We start from the raw sequence: 27679 nt of genomic DNA on the forward strand, positions 1-27679 counted from the left end.
GAGATTGACTTTGAAACCTGGCAGACCTCAGATGCCAAAGGACAGGACAACAGCCCTCCCCTTAACTAACCAAACCGGAACAGATGAATGCAAATTCGTAAGAATGAAGCACGTTTTCTTGATGTTGCAGAATTCAGGTGTGTGCCTGGCTCTTAGCAGAACACAGATTTTAATTTTAAGAAACGCTTGATACCTGCAAGGACACAGGCTGCCTCAGGAAGCTGTGTCATTGCTTTCTCGGCCGCTTTCAAAGAAGCACTTAAACTGGCAATCTTCTATGACGGTTACAGGCAGGATAATAGTGGAGGTGACCTCCCAAACTTGGAAGCTCGATGGGCTCAAGGGATGGGGGACCTGTGCCCCTTCAAAGTCCCATCAGGCCCAGCCAGCATAGCCAAAGGTCATGGATGATGGTAGTTGTAGTCCAACAATATTAGATGAAGCTCTCCATCCCTCATCTAAACAGAACTTGCTGAGGCTCCAGAAACCACCTTTGACAACCCCCTTCCCAGCATCTAGAACTTACAACTGTGCTATTAAACCCCTAGAGCTTTGAAAAATTAAGCATGCTTTGGGGCTTGACATTTAATTGTATTCCCTCGGGGCTCTGTGTCTTCCTTAAATAAAACCTTGTGATACAAATGCATCGAAATAATAGAGGGGTTTTTTTTTAGGGGGTGAAAGAAACAGCACAGAAATGATCTTGTTTCTACCTATTTGTTTGTCGAGGGGTCGTTCTGGCCCCTTCCCAAATTTCATTTTCTACCAGCAGCTCACAGCTGTCCATGGAGGTGCAGGTTAATTCTGTGTCCAGGGCAGATGTCTCCCAGCTCCATCTGGTACGCAGGATGAGACCCTCCCTGCCTGCAGACTGTCTCACCAGAGTGGTGCATGCTCTGGTTATCTATCGCTTGGTTTACTGCAATGCGCTCTACGTGGGGCTACCTTTGAAGGTGACCCGGAAACTACAACTAATCCAGGATGCAGCAGCTAGACTGGTGACTGGGAGCGGCCGCCAGGACCATTTAACACTGGTCTTAAAGGATCTACACTGGCTCCCAGGACATTTCCGAGCACAATTCAAAGTGTTAGTGCTGACCTTTAAAGCCCTAAACAGCCTCGGTCCAGTAGACCTGAAGGAGCGTCTCCACGCCCATTGTTCAGCCCGGGCACTGAGGTCCAGCTCCAAGGGCCTTCTGGCAGTTCCCCTACTGCGAGAAGTGAAGCTACAGGGAACCAGGCAGAGGGCCTTCTTGGTGGTGGCGCCCACCCTGTGGAACACCCTCCCTTCAGATGCAAGGAAATAAACAACTTTCAGGAGACAGCCCTGTATAGGGAATTTTTTTAATGTTTGATGTTTTACTGTGTTCTTATATCTGCTGGAAGCTGCCCAGCTTCGCTGCGGCAACCCAGCTAGATGGTGGCATATAAATAATAAAATTATTATTATATTATTAAGGAAGCATCATTTTGCTTCTAAGATTGGGCAGGTATGATGCAGGTACATCAGAGACTGCAAGCACATCTCTGCCCCTGTCCTTCAGCTGCTTCACTCTGAGCCATTTCACCTAGACCGGAAATCCAGTCGGGTGGGTTGCTGGTGGTGCAAACAATAACATTATTATTAGCAATTACTCTGTGGCGGTGAGGGGGGTGTTTCTTGCTGCCCCCCTTCTTTTGCAGAACTACATACAACCAGCTCAAGCCATCCGTTTGATTTATTTATTTAACTTGCAAACAAAGGTCTCCCGCTGTCCACAGCTGTTTGATTCACCTGCCCCGCGATGTAATCACCTCTACGCAAAAAATAAAAATAAAACGGTCAATGATGGGGTGGGACAACAAAGCCACAAAGGTTTGCTGGTGGCCCAGATCCCCGGAAGGGGCTCCTTGGCTCATCAAACATTCTAGGCCGACCCTGCAAGGACCCGTCATTTGGGCAGAAGTCCAAACCTTCCCCGTTTCACACACTTGCCAGAGATTATAGGCAGGCAGCGGATGGGCTGCATAGGTAGGGAGGCAGACACAGAGACCCTGCAGCCATTTTGGAACGAGGCTGCCGCCATCTTGGATAAGAGCATTCGTCTCCGAATCTGCCATTCTGCCGGGTCATGTCTCCGTCTTGCGGCCAGCGCTGAAACTTTTAAACTATGGCAGTGGCCGGTGTTTGGGGCAAGGCCCCTGCGCCTCTGGTTAGAAGAATAAGACGTATGGCATTGCCTTGCTGGTATAGAAGGTCCAGCCTGCAGAGTGGAAGTCCTTCAGCACTCCTGAGAGGAGAGGCGGGACTTGAGTTTCCCCGGCTCCAGATAAAGCGCTCTTTGCTAGACGCAGCGCAGACTGTGCTTGCTCTAACTCGGTTGGGGCAGCCTGCTTCCCTGGGTGTAGGAGAAGCTGTTCGGTGCATTGGATTCCCAGGCTATGGAAAAGGGAAACGGCACGTGAGAGCAAAGAGCTAGGGAGGGGAGAAGGCGGTGGAAAGACCAGGACCGAGCTCAGCTTTGCCGTCAAAATGGACCAACGGGCCTAGGCTCTTCCCTCTGGCGTCACCCTGCTGTGGGAGCCTCCTGGCTGAGATCTCCACTGTGTCCTCTGCTGGAGCAAGAGGGGAGGCCGCCACTGGGCTTGGGGGCTCCCCCTCCAGGCGACCCTCAGCTGGGATTCCCAGAGCAGCTGAGAGCCGAGGACAGCCGTTTCCCGGTTTGCTGGCTAAGTCAGGCTCTCTTCCCAGAGAGACGCACCCAGGAACATCCTGCTCTGGGGCCACGGGCTCTTCTGAGCTGCCGCACCACTCCCCTGGCGGCACTTTGGGAACGGGGAGATCCAGCGCTTGGCTGCCATTTCCTGTGGAGGTGGGCAGGCCCAGGTCCCTCTGGGGTGCGTCATATCCGGGAACGCTCTCCCCCACCTCTCCCGAGCTGTCAAACGTCTGCCGGCCTTCCCCAGCTGAGTGTCCAGAGAGGGTGCTTTGTTGTTCTGTCCCACCAGCTTCTCCAGCCTCCGCAGTTCTGTCCCCACCTGGGCGCACCGTGCGGTCGAGAACGGTGGGCTCTGTGCTCCCGGAAGCCTCCTCCCTCCCCGCCACGGGCTCCGCTTGTCGTGCACGATCCTCAAGCCTGACCTGCTGGTGGCAGAGGGGGCATGTGTCCTGCACGAAGAACCACTTGTGCAGGCAGCCGTCGTGGAAGAAGTGGCCGCAAGGAACGACGACGGCCAGGGTCATCTCCTGAAAGGGGGCAGAATGAGGCGGTTAGCGGGGAAGTGCCTGGAGGGGCAATGGGCAGTGCGGCCCTGAGGCAGAGCACCTGCTGTGCATGCCGAACTTCCCTGGCATCACCAGTTAAAATATAGTAAAGATGCCTGTTTCTTGGGAGAAAACCTAGACAGCATCTTAAAATGCAGAGACATCACCTTGCCGACAAAGGTGGCGCAACAGGGGAGGCCGCCACTGGGCTTGGGTGTTGGTTTCTGCTTCCTCACTGAGCAGCGAATGCATGTCACAAGACATTGTTTTGCATTCCACAGTCCAAGTTACTGTTGGATTCCCACGGGAATGGGAGACTGGATGTGACGTACACTGGTTTCCTGTTTTTCACTGTTCTCTCGGTTTATTTGTTAGAGAGACAGTTGCTTCTCTGCTCTCACAGAGGCAAGATGCATGTTTGTATTCTCTCAGCATAGAGTGAAAATAAAGTTAAAGAATGTAGCACATACTGCTTATCCTTCTGCTGTGTGGACTACTCTGCTTGGGCTCAAGACGAGCCTGTATCAGCTTCAGATGGGCCAAAGCTGGTCAAAATCTCACACGTATAGCTAAAGTTATGGTTTTCCCAGTGGTGATGTATGCAAGTGAGAGCAGGACCACAAAGAAGGCTGATCGCTGAAGAATGGATGCTTTTGAATTCTGGTGCTGGAGGAGACTCTTGAGAGTCCCTTGGACTGCAAGAAGATCAAACCTATCCATTCTTAAGGAAATCAGCCCTGAGTGCTCACTGGAAGGACAGATCCTGAAGCTGAGGCTTCAAAAGACTCCCTGGAAAAGACCCTGATGTTGGGAAAGATGGAGGGCACAAGGAGAAGGGGACGACAGAGGACGAGATGGTTGGACAGTGTTCTCGAAGCTACCAGCATGAGTCTGACCAAACTGCGGGAGGCAGTGGAAGACAGGAAGGCCTGGTGTGCTCTGGTCCATGGGGGCACGAAGACTTGACTAAACAACAACACGACTAAACGACTAAACAACAATATGGGAAAACTTGCCTGAGACCTGCCACTAAAGTGGAACAGGTAATCCTCAGCCTAGAGTCCTACCACCCCCTTCTAAAGCTGGAAAAACTAGGCTGTCAGGGACTGGACTAAGGAGGAATGGTGGGGAAGCGCCACCCCCCCCAAACCTTCCTGGGAAGAGGAATATAGAGACAGTATAGATTTACAACAGTGGTTTGCAGAAGGTCATACTTCAGAGACTGCAGAAGGGAGGAGCAGCACTTGGGCAGAGGCAGCTGACAGACTCAGTATCTCTTGAAAGCATTCCTGACCTGCCCCCCCCCCCCCCAGGACCTGGCGTGCATTGAGGGTAGTAGAAAAGAAAGCTCAGAGGCGGAAGCTCAGATCAGCCGATGCAGGGATGACGTATAAAGTGGTACCTCGGGCTACATATGCTTCAGGTTACATACGCTTCAGGTTAGAGACTCCACTAACCCAGAAATAGTACCTTGGGTTAAGAACTTTGCTTCAGGATGAGAACAGAAATTGTGCTCCAGCAGCACAGCAGCAGCAGGAGGCCCCATTAGCTAAAGTGGTGCTTCAGGTTAAGAACAGACCTCCGGAACGAATTAAGTACTTAACCCAAGGTACCACTGTACAGTCATACCTCATGTTACGTCTGATTCATGTTACATTCTTTCAAGATATGTCCCTGGTGACCCGGAAGTACTGGAAAGGGTTACTTCCGGGTTTCACCGCTCGCGCATGCGCAGATGTGCAAAATGACGTCATGCGCAGAAGCGGCAAATCGCAACCCGCGCGTGCGCAGATGCAGGTTGCGTTCTTTTCATGTTGCGAACGGGCCTCCAGAACGGATCCCGTTCGCAACCAGAGGTACCACTGTAATAGGAGAGACGGAGGGGGTGGGAATTTACTCAGAGCAACGCCATTACCCAAAAGAGATGCCATTTCTATGTTCTCTCTGTGTAAGAACTGAATAAAATACTTGGTAAGAACTCTTCTTGTTTATCTGCTTCTTGGCTGCCACCATGGGAGGGACTGGATTCCCTGAAGCCTAATATAGGCTTTGAGAAGGAGGAGGGAAGACTCTGCCAGAGCTTTGTCCCTCCTTCCCAAAGCTCAGTGTCTCGTTTACCCAGCTTTGGGAAGGCAGCGCAAGGGCTGGTGGGCATCAAATGTTGTTGAGGGCCACCAAAAAAGGCCTCGAGGGCCACATGGACCGCCCTGCTATGGAGGAAACCGTGTTAGCTACCCGGAAGTTAGTGGGGATAGCCTAACACAAGGCTCCCCAACCTGGTCCAGTATTGACTCCAGATTGAGGAAGGCCCTAACCCAAGCCAGCCCCCCAAACTAAAATGAACAAGGGCAGGTGGGGACAGATGGTCCAGAGGAGGGAACTGTGGGGGTTTGCGGCTCCCTGACATTCACCTGGAAGCAAATGGCACAGACGTCATTGTGGTCCAAGAGTTGCCTGCTGGTGGCCCTTGGTAGCAAGCTGATCTTCTTGGCCGCCTCTCGGCGGAGCAGGAAGCTCTTCCACCCGGAGTGGGCCCTCAGCCAGACATTGAAGTAGCAGTGGATGATGATGACGGAGGCGCCCAGCCAGCTCCACTCGCCAAAGATGGACTCCCAGGTCCCGTAGGCCACCACGCAGACGGCCACCAGGAACTCCAGGACGCGGCTGACGGCGTTGATGTAGTAGACGATCTCGTCCATCTTCTCCATCGGGGTGTCCTGGAAGAGCTCGATCATGAACAGGGTGTAGATGAATAGGGTCCCCATCACCTGAAAGGAGGAGGAGGAGTAGTACCGTTGGTTTCTCCAGCCAAAGCTGAATGCCCCAGAGGTCCAGATTGGATCAAGCCCAGAGCCCATTGGCCAGCAACTGATGGCTACTAGCTGCAATGCCTATGCACCATTTTATTATTTCATTTCATTTCTTTATTTTATTTTGACGAAGTAAAAATAATAAATAAATAAGAATAAAAATGTGCCACCAAGACCATTCCACTGTAACTAACCAACCTCCCAAAATTTCAACACTTCTTGCAATGGTTTGACCCCTTTCCATTTTAACAGTACAACTTCCACAAACACCTTCCATATCTCCTCAAAATCATTTCTCCTGCGTATACCCCGTCTTACCTTAATGACACGTGTTAATTTATAATTAATGGCTATATGCCACATCTCTTTATACCATTCTTCCATTTTATATTCTGCTTGCCCCTTCCACTTCCTAGCTACAAAAATTTGTGCAGCTGTCAATAAATTTGCAAGCAAGTCCTTCCTAGCCTGCGAACCTTCCACCCCATCGTAAATTGATAATAGTGCTACCTCTGGGCTTTCGGTCAGCTTTAACCCAGCGATTTCTGTTATCTCCTTAAACACCCTTGGCCCAAAAAATTGAACATATTTACACTCTCACCACATGTAAACATAATCCCCAGTTTCCTGGCATCCCCTCCAACATAACACCGAATATTCCTTGTTTATTTGATTTAATCTGACTTGTGCTAAATACCACCTCCAAACTAATTTATAATAATTTTCTTTTATTCTTACACCACTTGGGATGCACTAGCAAGCTCATCGTCAGGGTGCAATGGAGAAAGGCCCCCCCCCCCGATTCTTCCCAGCACCTCGAAATCAGAGGTATTTCTGCCTCTATACAGAGAGATAATGATGGTCGCCTGACACCACCATTATGTGTCTTTAGAGGCCAGGCAAAAACATTCCTCTTTGGCCATTAATTAATCTATGGCCTCAGGGGCCCCGGGCTATGGGTGCCCAATGGCACCCATGGCATAACGTGATGCTGGCTTCTGAGGCTTTGCAGGGCCTCGGACGCTGTCTGGGAACTCGCATCGGGGTTCCGACACGACTTCTGATAGAAACCGGAAGTCCCGTTGGATCCCTGCGTTGTGGGTTCTGAGCACCCACCCCCCAAATTTGTGGGGGCCCTGGCTGCCCCCACTAGAACTGGCACCTATGTATGGCCTGTTACGTGTGGGGGGACAACTATATATGGCCTATTAAGTGTGTGTTTTTTTTGGGGGGGGACTGTTATCATGATTATTTTATTTTTATGCTCTCCATCAACTATCCATCACCCCATGAAAACTTAATCCACAGCAGTGACCAGAGGAGGAATAACTGCTGAAAGCAGCCCAGAGAGAAGAAGTACAATGGCTCCCAGTACGTTTCCGAGCACAATTCAAAGTGTTGGTGCTGACCTTGAAAGCCCTAAACAGCCTTGGCCCAGTATACCTGAAGGAGCGTCTCCACCCCCATCGTTCTGCCCAGACGAGCAGAGGTCCAGCTCTGAGGGCCTTCTGGTGGTTCCCTTGCTGCGAGAAGCCAAGTTACAGGGAACCAGGCAGAGGGCCTTCTCGGTGGTGGCGCCTGCCCTGTGGAACGCCCTCCCACCAGATGTCAAGGAAATAAACAACTTTTAGAAGACATCTTAAGGCAGCCCTGTTTAGGGAAGCTTTTAATGTTTAATAGGTTATTGTGTTTTGGTGTTCTGTTGGAAGCCGCCCAGAGTGGCTCATTAATTAATTTATTATGATGATGATGATGATGATGATGATGATGATGATGCATCTGCAGCAGCGAAACTGGACGCCTTTATCTGCCCTAGTTGCAACGGAACATGTCTCTCCTGCATCAGTCTCTACAGCCAGAGTAGGCACTATAATTCGCCAACACTTTGACTTCACCCCCAAAAGGCGCACTCCTTTGCAGTCTCCCCAGACAGACAGATGCTAGCCGCCATTACTGTTCTACACGGTATTTGGACACAGTATTTTTTAAAGGGAAACCGCCTTGAGCACAGATGCCCTGGTGGGAAAGGTGTCCCAGAAATTAACCAGCTCCGGCTACGGGCAAAAAAGGGTCAAGTGTACCTGCAAGGAGGTCAGCATGCAGCTGGAGACGAGGATCAGGAGCCAGAAGTCCATGTGGAAGAAGTGAGCGATCTTGTACGCCATGAAGCCCGGGAAGACCAGGAGGAAGAGGCACATGCTGACTCCCCGGAAGTGCTTCCAGAAACTCCTGAAACAACAACACAGCCGGACAGCTCAGTGGGTGGAGCACAAGGCTGTTAGGGTTGTGGGTTCGAGTCCCATGCTGGGCAACAGATTCCTGTGTTGCAGGGGGTTGGACTAGATGACTCTAGAGGTCCCTTCCAACCCTACGGTTCTGCGATTCTAAGAGGTGTAGGGACAGTTTGAGAGGCCCACGAAGGCTGCTGCAAAGTCCATCCCTTTCAGCCACGGCCTCAGATACGGAGCTTGGATGGACCAGGGCACAGCTGTCAACGTTTCCCTTTTTTAAAGGGAAATTCCCTTATTCTGAATAGGATTTGTCACAAGAAAAGGGAAAAGTTGACAGCTATGGACCAGGGGCCTGGCTCAGCAGAAGGGAGCTTCCTACTTAAATCTCCCAGATCCAGAACACAGTCGTACCTTGGAAGTCAAACGGAATCCGTTCTGGAAGTCCATTCAACTTCTAAAATGCTCGGAAACCAAAGCATGGCTTCTGATTGGCTGCAGAAGCTCCTGCAGCCAATGGGGAGCCCCGTCGGATGTTCGGCTTCCAAAAGTACGTTTGAAAACCGGAACACTCACTTCTGGGTTTCGGAAGCCAATTTGTTCTGGAGCCAAGGCGTTCAAGATCCAACGTACGACTGTAATGAGGAACAGCATTTTACATTAGGGCAGGGCCGTAGCTCAGCAGCAGAGCATCAGGTTTGGACGCAGAAGGTCCTGGGTTCAACCACAGACAGCGTCTCCGAGGTAGCGCTGTAGGAAGACTCATTCCTGAAACCCTGGAGAGCTTCTGCCAGTCAGAACAGGCAGTGCTAAGGCAGATGAGCCAATGGTGTGACTCTGCATCAGACTGTGTGAACAGGGCCGGCTGAAGTTTTCAACTTTCAACTCCCCCAAAATGATGAGGGGTGCTAAAAAGTCGTAACATGACTTGGGAATTCGAAAGGTATTTCAGCTAAATTTATATAGCTCAGTTTCGCTTGGTACATAAAAGGTGTGTAAAGTTGCACAGAAATGATTTAAAAATGATGCCAAGGACATGCATTATTGTTGTTATTTAGCGTTACCTGACATTTTCTGAAGGCAAAATTAAAATCCTTTGGCAGTTTATGTGCTCTTTCATCAAACGTAGACATACCGTGCTAAATCTGCACAGCCAAAAGTTTATTTTTAAGCCCACTCGCTGAAGAAATTTGCAAAAACCAAGCTTCACCCTTAAAACGAGGAATACTGCTGAGGAGATTTCACCCCTCCCATACCCAAGAATCTCCTGATCATCTCCTGAGGTCTCTGCTGACTCTACAGAGAGGGGGAGCAATGTACTGCTCTCTACTTAATTAGTCAAGTGAGTGAATCTGTGTGTGTAAGAGAGTCAGTCAGTGTGTTGGAGAGAGAGTGCAAGAGATCGTGTTTATAGATAAGATTGCTGCTAAGAGCAGCTGCAGGCACTCAGAATATAGCATTGATTTATGCTCAGAATATTTAGCTCTGTATACAGTTTTGTATTATAGCTGTAGTTATAGAATAAAGGAGGATATTTTACAGAGCTGCTCTCCGAGTGGTTTATACTCTGCAAGACTCTGCAAAACTCTGCTGCGCAACGGCTGTATTATTGTGACAGTGAATCCGGTGCTCTCAGCTCCAAGCTGTGAGTCCACAGCACTGTGACCTGTTCCTGTGGGAAAGGAGGTCTCTGGCAGTGCTACCCAGCTCGCCTAGCCCAGCCGGGGTTGAGGTGCATGAGTCCAGTTGGTGCACTGGCTCAAGGGCAATGCTGACAACTGCTATATGATGATTAAAAACACATATATATTCAGGTGTCCTCCCTTACACACACACACGTTACATGATGTGTGGGAACTGCTATTTGAGAAAGAAAGGGGGATATCAAGCCCCATTGAGAATATGGGCCAGGCTGTACATTATTCCAGATCTGGCTTCCCCAAATTGGTGTCCCCCAGATCTTATGGTCTACAGCTGCTATCAGGCCCAGCCAGCAATTGCCATGTCCTATTCCCGCTCTCTATGTTGTGGCGGCCACTTTGTGTTAGGCCACACCCCCTCCGCTGTGGCTGCCATTTTGTGACTGGCGCCAACGGCACTTCCTCAAACTTCTGCTTCGGCCCCAAAATGTTGGTGGCTCCTTTCTGAGCGGCACTCGACAGGCTGGGCTTCCGTGCGGGGAATGCCCACCCCACCCCCTCCAGGCTACACAGATTTATAACCACGAGGACATGGATCGCGTCCCCTGTTCCTGTGCATCTGCACAAAGGAGCGAGCAGTGTCACCTGTTGCGCGTAGCTCCCAGGCCCAACACGATGGGGTCGGCTATTTCGATCATGGACTGCAGGGTGGACGTCACCACGATGAAGAGGATGATGCTGAGAAGGAACGTTCTTTCCAGGAGCTGCAACCCAAGTAGACCGGTCTGGAGGGCAAGCAGCAGCAATGTCACACCCTCCGTCACACCCCTGAAACAAGGGGAAAAGTAGGCAGCTGTATATTGGATTTTTTCCCCTGTGGGGTGGCTCGAAAAAATAAAATAATAGGATGGGGAGAGAAAATCGCCACTGGCCAGTGCACCTCTCTAGACTTAGCAGGTTGTGGTGTTTTTTTTTTAAATGCTCTCTTGTTCTAGATAAATTTGGGGACTTTTGGTCTTAAAGAAATGGGAGTGCCTGATCACCTCATCTGTCTCCTGAGAAATCTCTATGTGGGACAAGAAGCTACAGTTAGAACTGGACTAGGAGTACAACAAGGCTGTATATTGTCTCCCGGCTTATTTAACTTATATGCAGAAATCATGTGCTTTCGAACCACTAGGTTGGCAGGAGCAGGGACCGAGCAATGGAAGCTCACCCTGTTGCAGGGATTCGAACCGCCGACCTTCTGATCGACAAGTCCAAGCGGCACAGCGGTTTAAACCACAGCGCCACCTGCATCCCCATTGATACTTAAGGTTGTTTAAATGAATACTCTAAAATGTAAAACAGAAACTTTAATAAAAACTACAGAAAAAAACAAAGCGTTCCTCTTTTCCCAGGCCCTGGGCTGATTAACATCCAATACCCTTTTAAGTCAGTCAGTCAGTCCCTCTCTTTCTCTCTCCCTTTCTCTGTGTGTGATGGGTTTGTTTTATTCTTGCTTTTATTGTGTATCCTGTGTTTCTATTTTTATGCTGTGAACTTCCTCGAGATCTTCAGATAAAGGGCGGTGTGAAAACTTAACAAATAAAATAAAGTGAGTATTAGATGATCTAGGCCAGGGGTCAGCAAACTTTTTCAGCAGGGGGCCGGTCCACTGTCCCTCAGACCTTGTGGGGGGCCGGACTATATTTTCAGGGGGGAAATGAACGAATTCCTATGCCCCACAAACAACCCAGAGATGCCTTTTAAATAAAAGCACACATTCTACCCATGTAAAAACACCAGGCAGGCCCCACAAATAATCCAGAGATGCCTTTTAAGTAAAAGGACACATTCTACTCATGTAAAAACATGCTGATTCCTGGGCCGCCTGCGGGCCTGATTGAGAAGGCGATTGGGCTGGATCCGGCCCCCGGGCCTTAGTTCGCCTACCCATGATCTAGGCAGCTGCTCTTTCAAGCTCTCTCACCTGTGCATCACGTTGCCGTCCTGGAAAGCGCTGTAACCTGCCAGGTAGAACTTGCAGAGTTTGAGGAGGCCCAGGGCCAGGTAGGAGACAGTGAAGGTGAGCCCAATGAGGGAGTAAGGGGTGCTGCAACACTCGGCCACACTGCGGAGAGGGAAAACATTAAGAAGACTCCAGGATCAGACCAAGCAGAGGCCGTCGAGCCCAGTACCCTGTTTCCTAGAGTGGCCAAACAGGGAGATGGAGGGAAAAGCCCTTCTTCAGCCACTGATACTCAGGAGGCCACTGGGAAAGATTTATCCTTTAAGCATCGCTCTTGCTTTCAAGCTAGGGGCTGTCGCTCTGCCACAAGGCAGCAAATTCTGCACTGCAGGAAGTTATTAGGATTCTAGGGGCCTATCTGGACTGCGCCAATGGCTCAGCGATCTTAGGGTGAATATAAATTGAATAAACAATGGTAATAATCAATAGTTATCTGGTCCAGCATCCTGTTCTCACAGTGAAGAAGAAAGACACAGAATAATAGAACTGTAGAGCTGTAAGGGAACCCTGAGGGTCATCTAGTCCAACCCACTGCAATGCAGGGGTCTTTTTGCCCAACGTGGGCAAAATGTTGGCATGTTCCAAGAGCCCTTTCCACTCCTCCTGGCTCAACACAGCATTGGGCATAGCCAAGGGGCCAAGCACGCCAGGGAGCATGCCATGTCAACGGTTGGAAGCCAACTTAATAATAATAATAATAATAATAATAATAATAATAATAATTATTATTATTATTATTATTATTATTATTATTTATACCCCGCCCTCCCCAGCCAGAGCTGGGCTCAGGGCAGCTAACACCAGTAAAATCACAGTAAAAACATAATGGGGGGGGGGGGAGAAAAGAAAGAAAAAACCCAATTTAAAATACGGGTTAAAATACAAATTTAAAATTCAGCCTCATTTTAAAAGAAGCCCATAGATCAAAACCATAAGGGGAGGGAAACATAAGGGTGAGACTGGGTCCAAACCAAAGGCCAGGCGGAACAGCTCTGTCTTGCGGAAAGATGTCAAGTCCCGCAGGGCCCTAGTCTCTTGTGACAGAGCGTTCCACCAAGTCGGGGCCAGTACTGAAAAGACCCCGGCCCTATTGGAAGGGCTTTTCCCATGGGGGACAGAACAAGCCTGTTTTCTGCCGTAGAACCCAAACCAGTGGATTTGAATGACAAGGAAGGAGATTTGCAATAAAAAATAGGAAGAACTTTCTGACAACAAGAGCTGTTGGACAGTGGAATGGACTCCCCTGGAAGGTGGTGGACAGTCCTTCTCTGGAGGTTCTCAAGAGGTTGGAGGACCATCACCCAGGGCTGCCTTGGCTATGATCCCTGCGTTACAAGGGACTGGACTAGATGAATCCTTGGGGATCCCTTCCAACGCTACAATTTGATGACTGTGGGAAGTTGCTGCTCCCTTCCCCTCCCCAACGCACCACCTTTCTACCTGCTGAGGATGATGAAGACCAAGCCTTGCTGGGGCAAAGGGTTGCCAGAGGAGGAAGAAACCAGGGCATAGATCTGCAGAGTGAACAGCGCCAGCCAGAAGACCAGGAACAAGAGCGGAACAGCCAGCTGCCGCCAAAGGGACATCGCCAACGCCACTAGGCGATACACCTCCAGCACCTGGGGACAAAAAAGGGAGGCCAAAGAGAACCGCAAATTAGGCTTAGAGCAGGGATGTGCAACCGATCAACCGCAATCGACTGGGGGACCCTGGGGATGTTTGAGTCAATTGTGGTCGATCGCGGGCTTTTTCCTTTGCGGTGGGAAAAGAGGATCTGGCCCTGTCCTCCATTTGCACATGATCGCTAGATCAGAAGACGGAGTTTTCACCATGAGGCTGTTTTTTTCCTGATCGATGTTTTGGTGAGCGACTTTTCCCCCTTCCCCCTAAAGAAAGCTCAACATCTTAGACCTGCTCCTCCCATAAAAGGTCAACAACTTTGACCTGAACCCCTAAAAAAAGGGTAGTTCGCTGCCATTCCCCCCCCACCAGGAGATCGCAGTCTCTTGAGAGATGGACGTCCCTGACTTAGAGGAACTCTTTGCTGGGACCCCTTCCTGTCTATGCAGAATTTCGCATCAGGACCTCACACACATTTTTGATAACATTCGAGCCAGATGCTCATGCAATTCTCCAGGACCCTGGAGCATTGGACTGGGACTCCAAGCAAGAGCTTCCTGGAACAGTTGGGTGCTTGCTTGCAATTCCTTTCTGACACTAAGAGCTGTGTGGTGGTGGAGCAGTCTCCCTTGGGAAGCAGTGGACTCTCCTTCCTTGCAGGTTTTTAAGGTGGTTTTAAAGCATCTGTCAGGGATGCTTTAGCTGAGGTTCCTGACAGTTCGCATTTCTTAGTGCAGAAAGTATTGATCTGATGTGTAGAAATCTTTCCTATTCTACTGAGTTCAAGAGGGCTCTGGAAGCTTCTGTGCGTGAAAGAAACAAGCAGAAGGTTCATGATGTTTGGGTTATACCTTCAGAGAAGCTGATCACAGCTGGCTTCAACTGGTTCTCTTTCTTCTTTCTGTCAAGGTCATGCTAACTATAAAAGGCCAGAAGGAGCCTGGGTTTCACTCTCTCTATCTCTCTTTCCTTCTGGCGTGGTGTTTTGTACATAGTGGTAAGTTTTAGACTTATTATAAGTTATTGTAAGTTTAAGTTAAGTCTGCTGCAACTGGATTTCTTATGGGCAGTGCCAATCCTAAATGTATTGGATTTGTGACCATTATATTCATTTGACTTCAGCAGCAGTAAAGCTCTACTAGATGGAATGTTGCTTCTGGTCTATTTTTTGGGAATTCTGCAATGTGTTTAAGTTTTTACTCTTCTATCTATACCTTAAGAGTTCTGCTCTGGATCAATATTGAGTATTATTTCAAAGACAGTTCCTTCACTGCAGCGAGCTGGACCGGATGATTCTCATTCTGCAATTCTATGAGCTAGCTGGACCCAAAGGTCTGGGGTTCTAAGCTTCCTTATGACTGAACCATGGAGGACGGGTATGCACAGGGACAAGCTGGCAGGGAGCAGCTGCCAACCAGAAACCGCTACCATTCGAAGGAGCGATCCCCTTGGACCTCCCTCATCACCTGAGCAACCTCCCGGCAGGTGACTGTTGCCCATTGGAGAGGAACCACCAGGCAGGAAGCTGCGACGTAAACAGCCTCCATCATGGTGAGAACTGTGGCGACGCTGTTCACGATGGGCAATGCCCGAAGCGGGAGGCAGCAAAGTCGGGCGGCCAGAGGGAGGAGCGGAGCCCCGAAGAGCCACACTCGTTTGGTCTTCAGCAGGAGGGCGCAGAGGGTGGCAACGATGACTTGACCTGGGCAGGACGGGAGGAGAGAAGTAGGGGGTCAGGCGGGTGTCCCAAATGCAGGAAGGCAGGGCAAGGAGGAGCAAAGCAGCTGGTAACTCTGATAACGTCCTTGTCTGGATGTAGGACGAAGAAGGGTTTGCGAGTGCATGTCAAAACCAGACCACAGCACAATGGTAAAATGCACATTCCAATGCTCCGCCCACTTTTGCCCCAGGCCCCGCCCACCTGGAAGGGTGCCCAGTCGGAAACGTGGCCCTCGGGTTAAAAAAAAGTCCCCACCTTTTCTGCATATAAGCAGATCAAAGAGCAGTGGAAGAGAAGGAACAAGCTGGCGGGAAATTCCCATATCGCAGCGCCGTTTCCCGCTGCTATCCCGGATTGTTAGATATCCCGTAGACTGTCCCCAGGAAAGGTGAGGCTGCTGATCCCTTATTTTCAAATCTGAAAATTGACAGCTATGGTTCCTCACCTGTGAATGCTGTGGCGAAGTGGCTAAGCGCCACGGGGTTGTTGTACACGGCGCCGTGGAAATCCTGCTCCATCTCGTGTCGGATGTAGTCTCTGGAATGGGAGCCGGGAAGATGATTTGTAATGCCAAGTGGGACGCAAGCCCAAGGAGGAACTAACTCTCTGTTAGTTTAATAAAAAAAACCTTGGTACCTCTTCCTAGGACAGTTCCCCTGCCCTCTCTTTCTCCAGCAACCAAGGCCCCATTCACACATGATATTCCTTCAATTTTGCAAACTGTGGGCTTGTTTCAACTCCCACCAACGGCAGAGATGGCCGGCCAAGTGTGGGGCTAGGTATCTGAGCTGGATCTGAGCTGCCAATGGCAAAGGCTGTCATAGTCCAGGCCAGGAATTAGCAACTACGCCACATTTTGTCGCCAGTGTCAGAAGCAAGCTGGCAAAGAGGCTCCATTTTCCAGCCAGCACCCTGGCGGCATTTTTCTGCTGCTCCCACTGCCCAGAACTAAGAGTATCCTGCGATTCTGCAACTGAACTACGTGATTACAGAAACGGGAACCTAGCACAGGACTCAGCTTCTTGAGTCTCCCATTTTTACTTAAGAGCAAGTTTCAAGTCTTTAGGACTGCAGAGTGACCACTGCTTGGGGCGGGGGCTTCAGAGTCTAGCCTCTTTCTTTGCTTTCCCGGTGAAAAACAGAAGCACAACAGTGTGCAAAAACAGACCCAAGTGAGGGCTCTCTTTGCGTAATTTAGACAGGTTTCAGAATTCAGCTTCTCTCAATGAGGAATTTTAAACCCTTCCTTTTGGAGCCAGGCATACGTACACTCCTGCAAGGATATTAGTCCCAGAGGCCCACCATGATTTTTCCTGACCCAGCCACTCTGGGAGGCTTCCAGCAAAATAAAATAAAAAACACAATAAAAGACCAAACATTAAAAATGTCCCTATGTAGAGCTTCCTTCAGATGTCTGCTAGAAGTCAGATAGTTGTTTATTTCTTTGACATCTGATGAGAGGGCGTTCCACAGGGCGGCTGCCACTACCGAGAAGGCCCTCTGCCTGGTTCCCTGTAACTTCTCTTCTTGTAGGGAGGGAACCACCAGAAGGCCCTCGGAGCTGGACCTTAGTGTCTGGGCTGAAAGATGGGGGTGGAGACGCTCCTTCAGGTCTACTGGGCCGAGGCCGTTTCGGGCTTTAAAGGTCAGCACCAACACTTTGAACTGTGCTCAGAAACATACAGTGGTACCTCGGGTTAAGAACTTAATTCGTTCCGGAGGTCCGTTCTTAACCTGAAACTGTTCTTAACCTGAAGCACCACTTTAGCTAATGGGGCCTCCCTCTGTTGCCGCCACACGATTTCTGTTCCCATCCTGAAGCAAAGTTCTTAACCTGTGGTACTATTTCTGGGTTAGCGGAGTCTGTAACCTGAAGCATCTGTAACCAGAAGAGTCAGTAACACGAGGTACCACTGTACTTCCAAGATTTGACATCGGCCTTGGCAGGTGAAAAGCACCACTGGAAACTCCCACCTGCTCCTAGCAGGCCCCCAAAATGTAGCTGCACCTCGCAAAAGATGTAAAAATGGCAAGGACCCATCCATCAGCTCCTGCAGTTTAGAGGCAAAGGACCAGGAGACTACAGCGCTCCTAGTTCCTTTTGAGAATGCCATTGCCAGGAACTTTTTTTTGAGAGCAGAGCCTGCTCCACACCACCTGCTGCCCCCCATGACCTCAAGCCCTTCCTTTCTAGCAAGTCAACTCTATGATCCGCTGCTTCCAGTTCGCAGAAGGCAGCAACAGAGTCCTTACCGGGCCGTCTGGTGGCTCACATACAGCAGCAACGCTGTCAGGATGTAGAGATACAACTTCACAAGCGTTCGGACTGGGAGCAGCAAAACCACCACACACACCAAGTGACCTAAAAGAATGAGGAAGAGGAAAGAGAAGCCAACATTTTAAACACTCTTAATGTCCACCTGTTCAGTTCTGTGGGAAAGCCCTTAGCTGTCTTCCTAGCTGCCTTCCGTCAAATGTTCAAGAGTCAGGCCGTTGCGCCAAACACTTGCCTGAACCCCTCTCCAAACCTGTGAATCAGGGGTCAGCAAACTTACCATGCCTTGGGCCGGTGTCTCCAGCTCTGATCGCGCAGCGGGTTTGAGGGTGGGGAGCGCATGCCCATACGCGTGCGCACATGCTATTTCCAGCACACAGGCCTCCTCCGACCCAGATGTGCACCAGAAATAAGGCTTGCACATGCACAAATAACGCTTTCGCATGCTCACAAGCTATTTCCGGTGCTCCTCCGATCTGGAAGTGGGCAGCCATGCAGCGCCGGTAAGAGCAGGTGGCGGGGGTCTCCGCCGGCTGGAAAAATGAGTCCCTCGGGCCTTAGTTTGGGGACCCCTGCTGTGAATATTCTGCCCAGCAATGATTGCAACTTAACAACATAGAACATGGCAGCAGGCAAAGAACTCGGCATGCCAATGAATCTTAATTATTTTCTGATTGAGAAAAAATGTCGAAAACTCAGATAAATAATCTAATTGCCAAATGGCACCTTAAACCTAGGTTACGGTCAACACAACGGGATTTCTCAGCATCATACCCCACCCCCCAAAGTTTGTTCTTGTTGTTGTTGCTGCTGCTGCTTTATATTTATATACCAAAACGGTTTACAACACATTTTAAAAATAAAACAAATTCATGCTCCAAGGGAAATATTTCAGATCCTGTTCCAAGTGACATTCTGCTTTTGCCAGTTGCCAACCTAGCACCCAGAGATCTCCCAGTGGTCGCAATTGGGTCCCTGCCAGTTGCAAAACGCACCCGGCGCCTGGCTAATTTCTAACTGCTTATGACAGCAGAAAACATGTGGCAACAAGCAGAGGAAACTTAAAATACCGGCTGATGGGGACTTAGAAAGGCCCGGGGACTGAGATTGTCTGCAAAGGTCCCACTGGGCAGAAGAGGCAGAAAGAACTGTGTACACATAACTTTGCAATGATTCTATAGCGAAAAATGTCAGTCTCAGCAGAACATTAATCCAGTCAAAATTGCAACACACCATTTTTTCCACATCTGCAAACATGTTTTCAAATCCACAGGCCAGCCCTAGATTGTTCTGTAGTATCATAAACTTATATACCATTTATTAAGACGTGTAACAGATTATCATATTCTCATTGCTTTCTATATAAGTAATGATTTTTGATCACTGCCACATCCCCAACGTTTAATTCTTTTCTTTCTTTCTTTCTTTCTTTTTAAGCTGAAGGTACATTTGTGACTTTCCAAACTTTTGGCAATAAAAACGTACAACGGCTAGCAACGTGAGCTGAATTATCTCTGATCAAATACATTCCAGCAGACAGACAGAATTCATAACAGGCATCAATTTCTTCAGCGAACATAATTTATTCCAGGATGTATAATTCCACTTTTTGTGTATGTGTGCATGAACATTCGAGCATATACACAGATCCTGGAGCACCCATATGCAAAAATGTCCTCAGTTTACATAACTTATTCCAAGTTGCATAATTTCACATTGTGTGCGTGCGTGGGAAAAGTTTAGTTACTTTGATGCAGAATCCAGAAGCTTGATTTTAAACACAACATGTTGACAGCTCGTGGCAGAAAGCAGCCTGGGATTTACTGGTATAATCAATGGATTATTTGCAGTAGTTTCGCACGTGTTTCTGACATCCAGTTCCTCAGCACTGATATCGGCAAGGCCACTTTTATCCCCCTAAAACCCCTGATCTGCAGTAACTCAGTTGTGTTATTATGAATAATAATAATTGCAATTATAACCCACTCTTTTACTCCAAGGAGCTCAAAACAACATAAATTCCCACAACAACCCTGTGAGGTAGGCTAGGCTGAAAGGCACCAAGGTCACCCAGTGTAGAGTGAATGAATGAATGAATTTATTAATACGGTCACAGACCAGCATCAACACACACAATATCACAGATCATAAAAAATATCAGAAATACAAGGGACAATATGAATATAACAAGGCTTTAAATATAAAAATTAAAATTAATTGTTAGCGTGTCCCCTGTAATTAACATTTAGGGGTTTGAACATTATGGGATACCACTTGCTTCCTGCGATTGATTGCAGACGCACAGAATTTAGCTACATTTAATGTAGTCTTGGGATTCTTGTCCTCTAGCAGTAGTTTTAAACTATGGTATTCCGATTCTTTCCTGGACTTTTGCAAAACAGGTGTAATAAAAGTCAAACGTAGAAGGAAGAATGTTAAATCTGGCGAGGTATCTGAAGACCTGACAGATGGTTAGCTGGAGAGAAACCTCTTCCATGGTCCCTTATTGCCGGATGTTTGATCATTTTGCTCATGTGGCATTGTAATTCTACGTCCCAGATACGCTGGCGGATTATAGTCCTAGCTTTCTCGAAGCCTGTCGCTATCAGGGTCTGCTGTGGGATACCCAAGCCTTTAAGCTTTTCCAGCAATGTAGCTTTCCATCTGGATTGGTAGGTATCTAATAAGGTTAAAGGTGCCAGCCCAACCGGGAAGAAAATAAGCTTTAGCCAATAATGGATCTTCAATATCCATATCCGAGTACTGATAGGAATTTGCCCAACCTCCAACCGGACCGCTATGTTGGATACGCAAGAGGGGATCCCCAGCAGGCTGCGGAAAAACTTAGTTTGGAATGCCTCTAAGAGAGTAAGGTCTTTAAAGCTGCAGATCTGGGATCCATATAACAATTGTGATAGTATTTTGGCAGCAAAGACCTGGGAGGCTCCAGTGTCGAGTGGGGATTCGAACCCTGGTCTCCCAAGTCCTGGTCCGGTACACTGACCACTACACCACACTGCCCCTTAGGCTTGTAGATTCATACTGGCACATGGAGGTCATCTCACGGTACATAAGATAACAGAAAATGACCGGTAATTGGTTCAAAACGTCCCCGCAAAAAAAATCTTTTTGGTTCAAGTTGGTGGGCTTTGTTGAGAAAACAAAGCTGACTCCAGAAGCCTGAAACCTCAGGCACTCTGCACATGCTCAAGCAAGGTGGCGTCAAGACCATGAGCGACGCAACGACCATTACGGCGACTTCACCCCGTCTCCCACCCGGCTGGCCTGCATCGCTCACCTGCGTAATAGGCGTTCCACAGGTGATGTCGCCACAGGTAGGTCCCCTCCGGCCTCCTTGGATGCAGCAGCAGCTCCGCGAAGGCCTGCACATCCCACCGGTAGAGCAGGTCCAGCAGGGCGATGCTGGGCACACGGAGCGCCACGTTGGCCACCTCTTCCAGGCTGGGCATGGCAGCTCCGAGTTAAGGACCCCCCCCCAAAAAAAACCACCCCAACTCCAGCAGGGACCTGAGGCTCCTCTCTCTGCCTCCCCACCCCAAGCAAAGAAAGCCAGCAGGGACCTGAGGCTCTGCTCCCCTAGCGGTCCAGCGGGGGTGTCTCTCCCCCCAGAAGGATCTCTCCTTCCCCCTTCCAGGTGGTTGGTCTCAGGGGAGGGGCCGAAATAAGAGGGGGCAGCAACCCCAAAAGAGAGGAAGAGGAAGGCAGGAGGAAAGATGGAATGGGGACAGGGAGGGAGGGGGGCAAATCTCTTTTTTGGGGGGGTGTTAAGAAGAGGGGCGTTCACAGTTGGGAGGGGTGGGGAGAAAATGAGATGGGGGGAAGGAGGCCAGGGAGTGGGGGGGCGTCAGGTTTGGGGGGAAGAAGCAGCAGTTGGGGGGGCAAGACTCCTCTCCCCCCCTCAAGGAAAGTTAAGGGGGTCAAATAATTCTCGAGGGGGGGGAGGCAGGTTCAAATAAAGGGGGTGGGGGAGGGAAAGAGTGAGGACTTGGGGAGGGGGCTGCGAAAGAAGGCGCGGGGGTGTCGGGTTTCCTTCCGGGGGGGCAGCCCCAGTAATGGGGTACGGGGTTCCTCAAGGCTGGGGACCCTCCCCCGCGGAGGAGGGGGGGCAGGAAAATCCTCCTCTCCGGGACAAGTGACGCCCCCCCACCTTCCCAGCGCCGTACTTTCACTTTCCCTCAAGCCCCGCCCCTTGCCCCTCCCCTCCCCTAGTGAAGCCTCGGCCGCCATCTTGGCTTCGGGCGCGCCCTTCCTCGCTGCCGTCCCGCGGGAGCCACGTGGCGCTCCAAGGACGCTAGCGCGCCTGAAGGCCGCGCCGCCATCTTTGGTGAGGGCGCCCGCTGGTTTTTTTTCCTCCCCCGTTAGGTACAAAGAAGTGCAACTTCGACCGATCCCGAAGAGGCGTCACTTCCGGTTCCTGTTCGTCTCTCCATCGTGCCACTCACCCCCGCCATGTGCGGGGCAAGGACGGTGGGAATGTAGCACAGGGAACCCTGCGGGGGTATAAATGTGAATTGCAATAGAGGGTAATATCTGCACAGGTGTATTAAATAAGCAGGGAGACAATATACAGCCTTGTCGTACTCCTTTCCCAATTTTGAACCAATCAGTTGTTCCATATCCAGTTCTAACTGTAGCTTCTTGTCCCACATAGAGATTTCTCAGGAGACAGATGAGGTGATCAGGCACTCCCATTTCTTTAAGAACTTGCCATAGTTTGCTGTGGTCGACACAGTCAAAGACTTTTGCATAGTCAATGAAGCAGAAGTAGATGTCTTTCTGGAACTCTCTAGCTTTCTCCATAATCCAGCGCATGTTTGCAATTTGGTCTCTAGTTCCTCTGCCTCTTCTAAATCCACCTTGCACTTCTGGGAGTTCTCGGTCCACATACTGCTTAAGCTAGCAGTGGCCTACTCTGCAGGGCTGTTGTGAGCCATCCTGTTTCAGCTACATCCTGCTGATCTGCCACAAACTTAGTCAGTCTCTAAGGTGCTACTCATCTCCCTGCTTATTTAACTTATATGCAGAATTCATCATGCGAAAGGCTGGGCTGGATGAATCCCTAGCCAGAATTAAGATTGCCGGAAGAAATATCAACAACCTCAGATATGCAGATGACACAACCTTGATGGTAGAAAGTGAGTAGGAATTAAAGAACCTTTTAATGAGCGCCAAATATGGTCTGAAGCTCAACAGCAAAAAAACGAAGATCATGGCCACTGGTCCCATCACCTCCTGGCAAATAGAAGGGGAAGAAATGGAGGCAGTGAGAGATTTTACTTTCTTGGGCTCCATGATCACTGCAGATGGTGACAGCAGTCATGAAATTAAAAGACGCCTGCTTCTTGGGAGAAAGGCGATGGCAAACCTAGACAGCATCTTAAAAAGCAGAGACATCACCTTGCCAACAAAGGTCCGTATAGTAAAAGTTATGGTTTTCCCAGTAGTGCTGTATGGAAGTGAGAGCTGGACCATAAAGAAGGCTGATTGCCGAAGAAGAAGAAGAAGAGTTTGGATTTGATATCCCGCTTTATCACTCCCCTTCAGGAGTCTCAAAGTGGCTAGCATTCTCCTTTCCCTTCCTCCCCCACAACAAACACTCTGTGAGGTGAGTGGGGCTGAGAGACTTCAAGGAAGTGTGACTGGCCCAAGGTCACCCAGCAGCTGCATGTGGAGGAGCGGAGATGTGAACCCGGTTCTCCAGATTACGAGTCTATTGCTCTCAACCACTACACCACACTGATGCCACAAGAATTGATGCTTTTTAATTATGGTGCTGGAGGAGATTCTTGAGAGTCCCACGGACTGCAAGAAGATCAAACCTCTCCATTCTGAAGGAAATCAGCCCTGAGTGCTCACTGGAAGGACAGATCCTGAAGCTGAGGCTCCAAGACTTTGGCCACCTCATGAGAAGAGAAGACTCCCTGGAAAAGACCCTGATGCTGGGAAAGATGGAGGGCACAAGGAGAAGGGGACGACAGAGGACGAGATGGTTGGATGGTGCTCTCGAAGCTACAAACATGAGTTTGACCAAACTGCGGGAGGCAGTGGAAGACAGGAGAGCCTGGCGTGCTCTGGTCCAGGGGGTCACGAAGAGTCGGACACGACTAAATGACTAAACAACAACAAAGGTGCTACTGGACATTTTATTTATTTATTGCAACATGAAGGTTAAGGATTGGGTTGGTATTGCGGGGCAGTTTTTCTTCTGCAATCAGTGCTGTCTGGCATCTTTTCTCAAAGCCTGCCAGTTATCAAGTGTTGGTTGCCTTGCTGACCTTTTGGTAAAAATGCAAGGCCCCCCAACCCAGCCAAAGGAGGAAAAACATAATCCCTGACTCTGGAAGATCTTCAAATCTTAGTTCTGGATGATTTAAAATGAACCCTCTGTTGTTCTTGCTGAGATGGAATTATTTCTCCTCTGAGCCGTTTAGCAGACGGGTTTGTTGGGCTTCACGTCAAACACCCTTTGGAAATGACTTTTAAACACCCTTTGGGAATAGTCCCAGCAAAGTCTTGGTTCTAAAGTTCCCTTCACATGGATCAATTTAACATCGATGGCAGGAGAATTATTTCCTCCGGGGCCAAAAGTGAACTTTAAAAGCCCAGCAGACAAATGAGAGGTCCCTGCCCCGAGGAGCTTACAGTCTGGAATTTGACATAGAGGAAGGCAGAACAAGGTGGTGGCTGAATGCTAGCAAAGGTGGGATTGTTGATGGGCTTCCATTCTGAAGCCATTCTTGCTGTTAAAACGGTTGTTTCGATTTATATTTTTTTAAGAATTTGAGGAGTCAGATCAAATAATCAGCATGGCTTTGTTTAGCCAGCAGGAGGCGCCAAACTCCCAGAAAATTCCTCGTGTGTCAGAAACGAGCAAAGAAGATCCACTTCTCTGCATGTGAGATGATGCAAAACTCCAAATCACACTGTGGGCCAATTTCACAGCTGAACTGACTCAAGAGACTTTCGTTGCTACATGCGCAACACATTTTTCTTCCCGTGTTGTCCTCCTCCTCTTCCAATTATTATTAATTGATTATTAATTATTATTAACATTTTCCTTGTCTTTATTATGTGTTTTGTGTTTTTATCTTCTATTTTTATGTTGTGAACCATCCTAAGATCAGATGAAATGTGGTATGTAAATTTAATAATAATAATAACAACAATAATAAATTTTACTGTTATTGTTGTTATGGTTTCGCCTTTCCCCCAGAAACGGGACTCAGGGAATCTCACAAAGAAAGATTTGTGGTTTTATATTCTGATTTTATCCTGCAAACTGCCCTGGGATTTGTGGGTATAAAGGTGTAAAGGGACCCCTGACCATTAGGTCCAGTCGCGGACGACTCTGGGGTTGCGGCGCTCATCTCGCTTTATTGGCCGAGGGAGCCGGCGTACAGCTTCCGGGTCATGTGGCCAGCAGGACTGAGCCGCTTCTGGCGAACCAGAGCAGCGCACGGAAAGGCCATTTACCTTCCCGCCAGAGCAGTCCTATTTATCTACTTGCACTTTGATGTGCTTTCAAATTCCTAGGTTGGCAGGAGCAGGGACCGAGCAATGGGAGCTCACCCTTTCGCAGGGATTTGAACCGCCAACCTTCTGATCAGCAAGTCCTAGGCTCTCTGGTTTAACCCACAGCGCCACCCGGGTATGGGGTGGTATAATAATAATAATAATAATAATAATGCCCAAGGGAGGAGACTGATAGTGGCAGCCATGGAAAGGCCATGGGATGCTCTCTTGCAACTGCCACGGGTGCTCAGGACAATCACTGGCCCATTCTCCTTCCCCTGGTGGGGAAAATAGGGACATTTTGGGATCAGATCAGAAGCCAAGATAGCTTTCGTAATTACAGGACTCTCCCTGGAAAATTGGGACACTTGGAGGGCATGCATGGCAGGTTTGTACATTATGATGCCGACTGTTTCCGATTCCTTTCCTAAGGGTCCCTAGCAAACAGTTTCAAACAGTTGACTAGCTGCAACGGTTTCCAAGAGAGAGACAGACCGACAGACAGACAGACAGACAAAAGCACCACACGGTTTCTCTCTGCAGGGCTGAGGTCAGAAAGTCCACTTCACTTCCACTCACTGAAAAAGCAGGAGGAAGGAAAAGCTAAACCTAGCAGTGGCGACGTGTGCGCTGGGGTGACCCCTCTGTGACCCCCGAGAATTAAACCAGGTCTCCCTTGACTGAGCTTCACTGTTGCAATCCATCAGCTCTGGCATCCTGTGAAAAGACAGCGCGAAAGCAATTAACAAGCCTGCAAAGCGGGCAGAGGCTGAGAGAAGGGGTTCAATGCCACACGAGAGGGTGGGCACGTTGCTTATGACCAAAACACTGGCAGCCGGCGAGGGAGCTTGCTCAGCCATGCATCTCAGTCGTCTTTCTTTCTTTTTTAAGATTTAAATTATTTTTTATTATTAAAATAATTCAGCATTAATGCAGACATATTACGAACATACAAACAAACATACATTTCATACAATCCTTAAAAATATTCATACATACCCACACTCAATCCCACAGATACTTCCTTTTCCCATCACCATCCACCACCCGTCACCCCACCCTTGTTTTAGACTTCCAATCTACTCAATTGCAATTTCTTTCCACTTCTATTACTTTCTTTCACACACTTTTAAACCAACTTTTCTACTTCTTTTTCTGTTACACATTGTTGACCAACTTATTTAGTATTTCAGCATTTATAACGGGACTTGTTTATTCTAACAGGAGTTCTGATTTTTCAATATGATTTTGCAAATGTCCTTTAAACACCTTCCAGTCCCTGTCTATCTTCTCTTTTGAGATCCTTCCAATTTCTCCCATTGTTTTGGATATATTGTAATACTCCTATAATTTGACAAGCCACTCTGTTTTTGTCGGTATTATACCACTTTTCCAATTTTTCGCAATCAATAGCCTTGCGGCTACTGTTGTGTACGAATATAATGTCTTGTCTTCTTCCTTTAGACTTCCTGGTACTATTCCCAATAGGAAACCTTCTGGTGTTTTCCTAAATGAATATCTGAACATTTTTTCCCCATTTCATTATATATTGTTTCCCAAAATTGTTTGATGTTTAAACAATTCCACCATATAATGCATCTCGGTCGTCTTTCAAACCGCTGACTTTTGGGAACCGTTGCCTACCTCGAAGGGCCGTGGCTCAGAGGATCCGTTTCGCGTGCAGAAGGTCCTGGGTTCGATTCCCGACAGCATCTCCAGGACCAATGCTCTCGACTCATGACCCATCATTTTCCTTTGTAGTGATTGTTTTCAACACTCAATTGGAAGCCGCCCAGAGTGGCTGGGAAAACTCAGCCAGATGGGCGAGGGATAAATAATAAATTATTATTATAATATTATTATAATTTGCAAAGGGTGTGCATTTCCAGTGGGTGGCAGCTGAGGGGAGGGACTCAGGCTGCACCAAATCAAAATCTGCTCCACAGTCATATCTATTTCATTCAATTTTGCTTTATAATAAAAATAATAATTTTATTTATACTCCGCCCTCCCCGGCCAGAGCTGGGCTCAGGGTGGCTAACACCAGTAAGATTACAGTAAAAACATTAACGGGGGGGGGGGACTAATTTAAAATACAGGTTAAAATGCAATTTAAAATGCAGCCTCATTTTAAAAGTAGCCCATAGATCAAAACCATAAGGGGAGGGAAACATAAGGGTCAGACTGAGTCCAAACCAAAGGCCAGGCAGAATAGCTCAATTAAAGTTTTAATTGATGCAGGAGGCAGTGTGGTGCAGTGGTTAGAGTGTTGGACTAGCACCTGGGAGGCTGGGGTTCAAATCCCCACTTGGGGCTTTTAAGAAACAGCAGCGGGAACTGGGTATGTCTGGGGAAGAGAAGGATGAGAGGTAATAGGAGAGGCACCAAATATCTGAAGGGCTGCCTCATGAAAGTTAAGCAAGGAGATTGCAAATGAGAAAGGTGATTCTGACTACGTATTAGGAAGAACTTTCTGATGGTAGGAAAAATTGAACCACAGAATTGGAAGGGACCACAAGGGTCATCTAGTCCAACCCCCTGCAATACAGGAATAGTTTGCCCAACATAGGGCTTGAATCCATGACCCTGACATTAAGA

At 48.7% G+C, this 27679-nt stretch overlaps 2 protein-coding genes across 3 annotated transcripts in view; one reads left to right on the forward strand and one right to left on the reverse strand.

The window, feature by feature from the left end:
- Window positions 1-27679, forward strand: part of LOC310852737 (PC-esterase domain-containing protein 1B-like) — a 390021-nt gene that overhangs the window by 357902 nt on the left and 4440 nt on the right. The gene's annotated exons all lie outside the window — the stretch shown is intronic.
- On the reverse strand, window positions 1709-21746 carry LOC310852680 (RING finger protein 145-like). Of its 2 annotated transcripts, XM_083756485.1 has the most exons (11): window positions 21124-21138; window positions 20847-21076; window positions 17527-17635; window positions 15719-15810; window positions 15020-15255; window positions 13374-13552; window positions 11895-12035; window positions 10568-10750; window positions 8136-8283; window positions 5656-6012; window positions 1709-3226 (listed from the first exon to the last, which is right to left on the reverse strand). In XM_083756485.1, the coding sequence occupies exons 2-11, from the start codon at window positions 21016-21018 to the stop codon at window positions 2456-2458; spliced, it is 2388 nt and encodes a 795-aa protein (XP_083612611.1). In that variant the 5' UTR covers window positions 21019-21076; window positions 21124-21138; the 3' UTR covers window positions 1709-2455. The 2 variants fall into 2 exon arrangements, with proteins under 2 accessions (XP_083612611.1, XP_083612610.1); XM_083756484.1 differs by having other exon boundaries at window positions 20847-21746.

Source organism: Podarcis gaigeae, assembly GCF_964106915.1.
Source record: "Podarcis gaigeae genome assembly, chromosome: 9".
NCBI lineage: Eukaryota > Metazoa > Chordata > Lepidosauria > Squamata > Lacertidae > Podarcis > Podarcis gaigeae.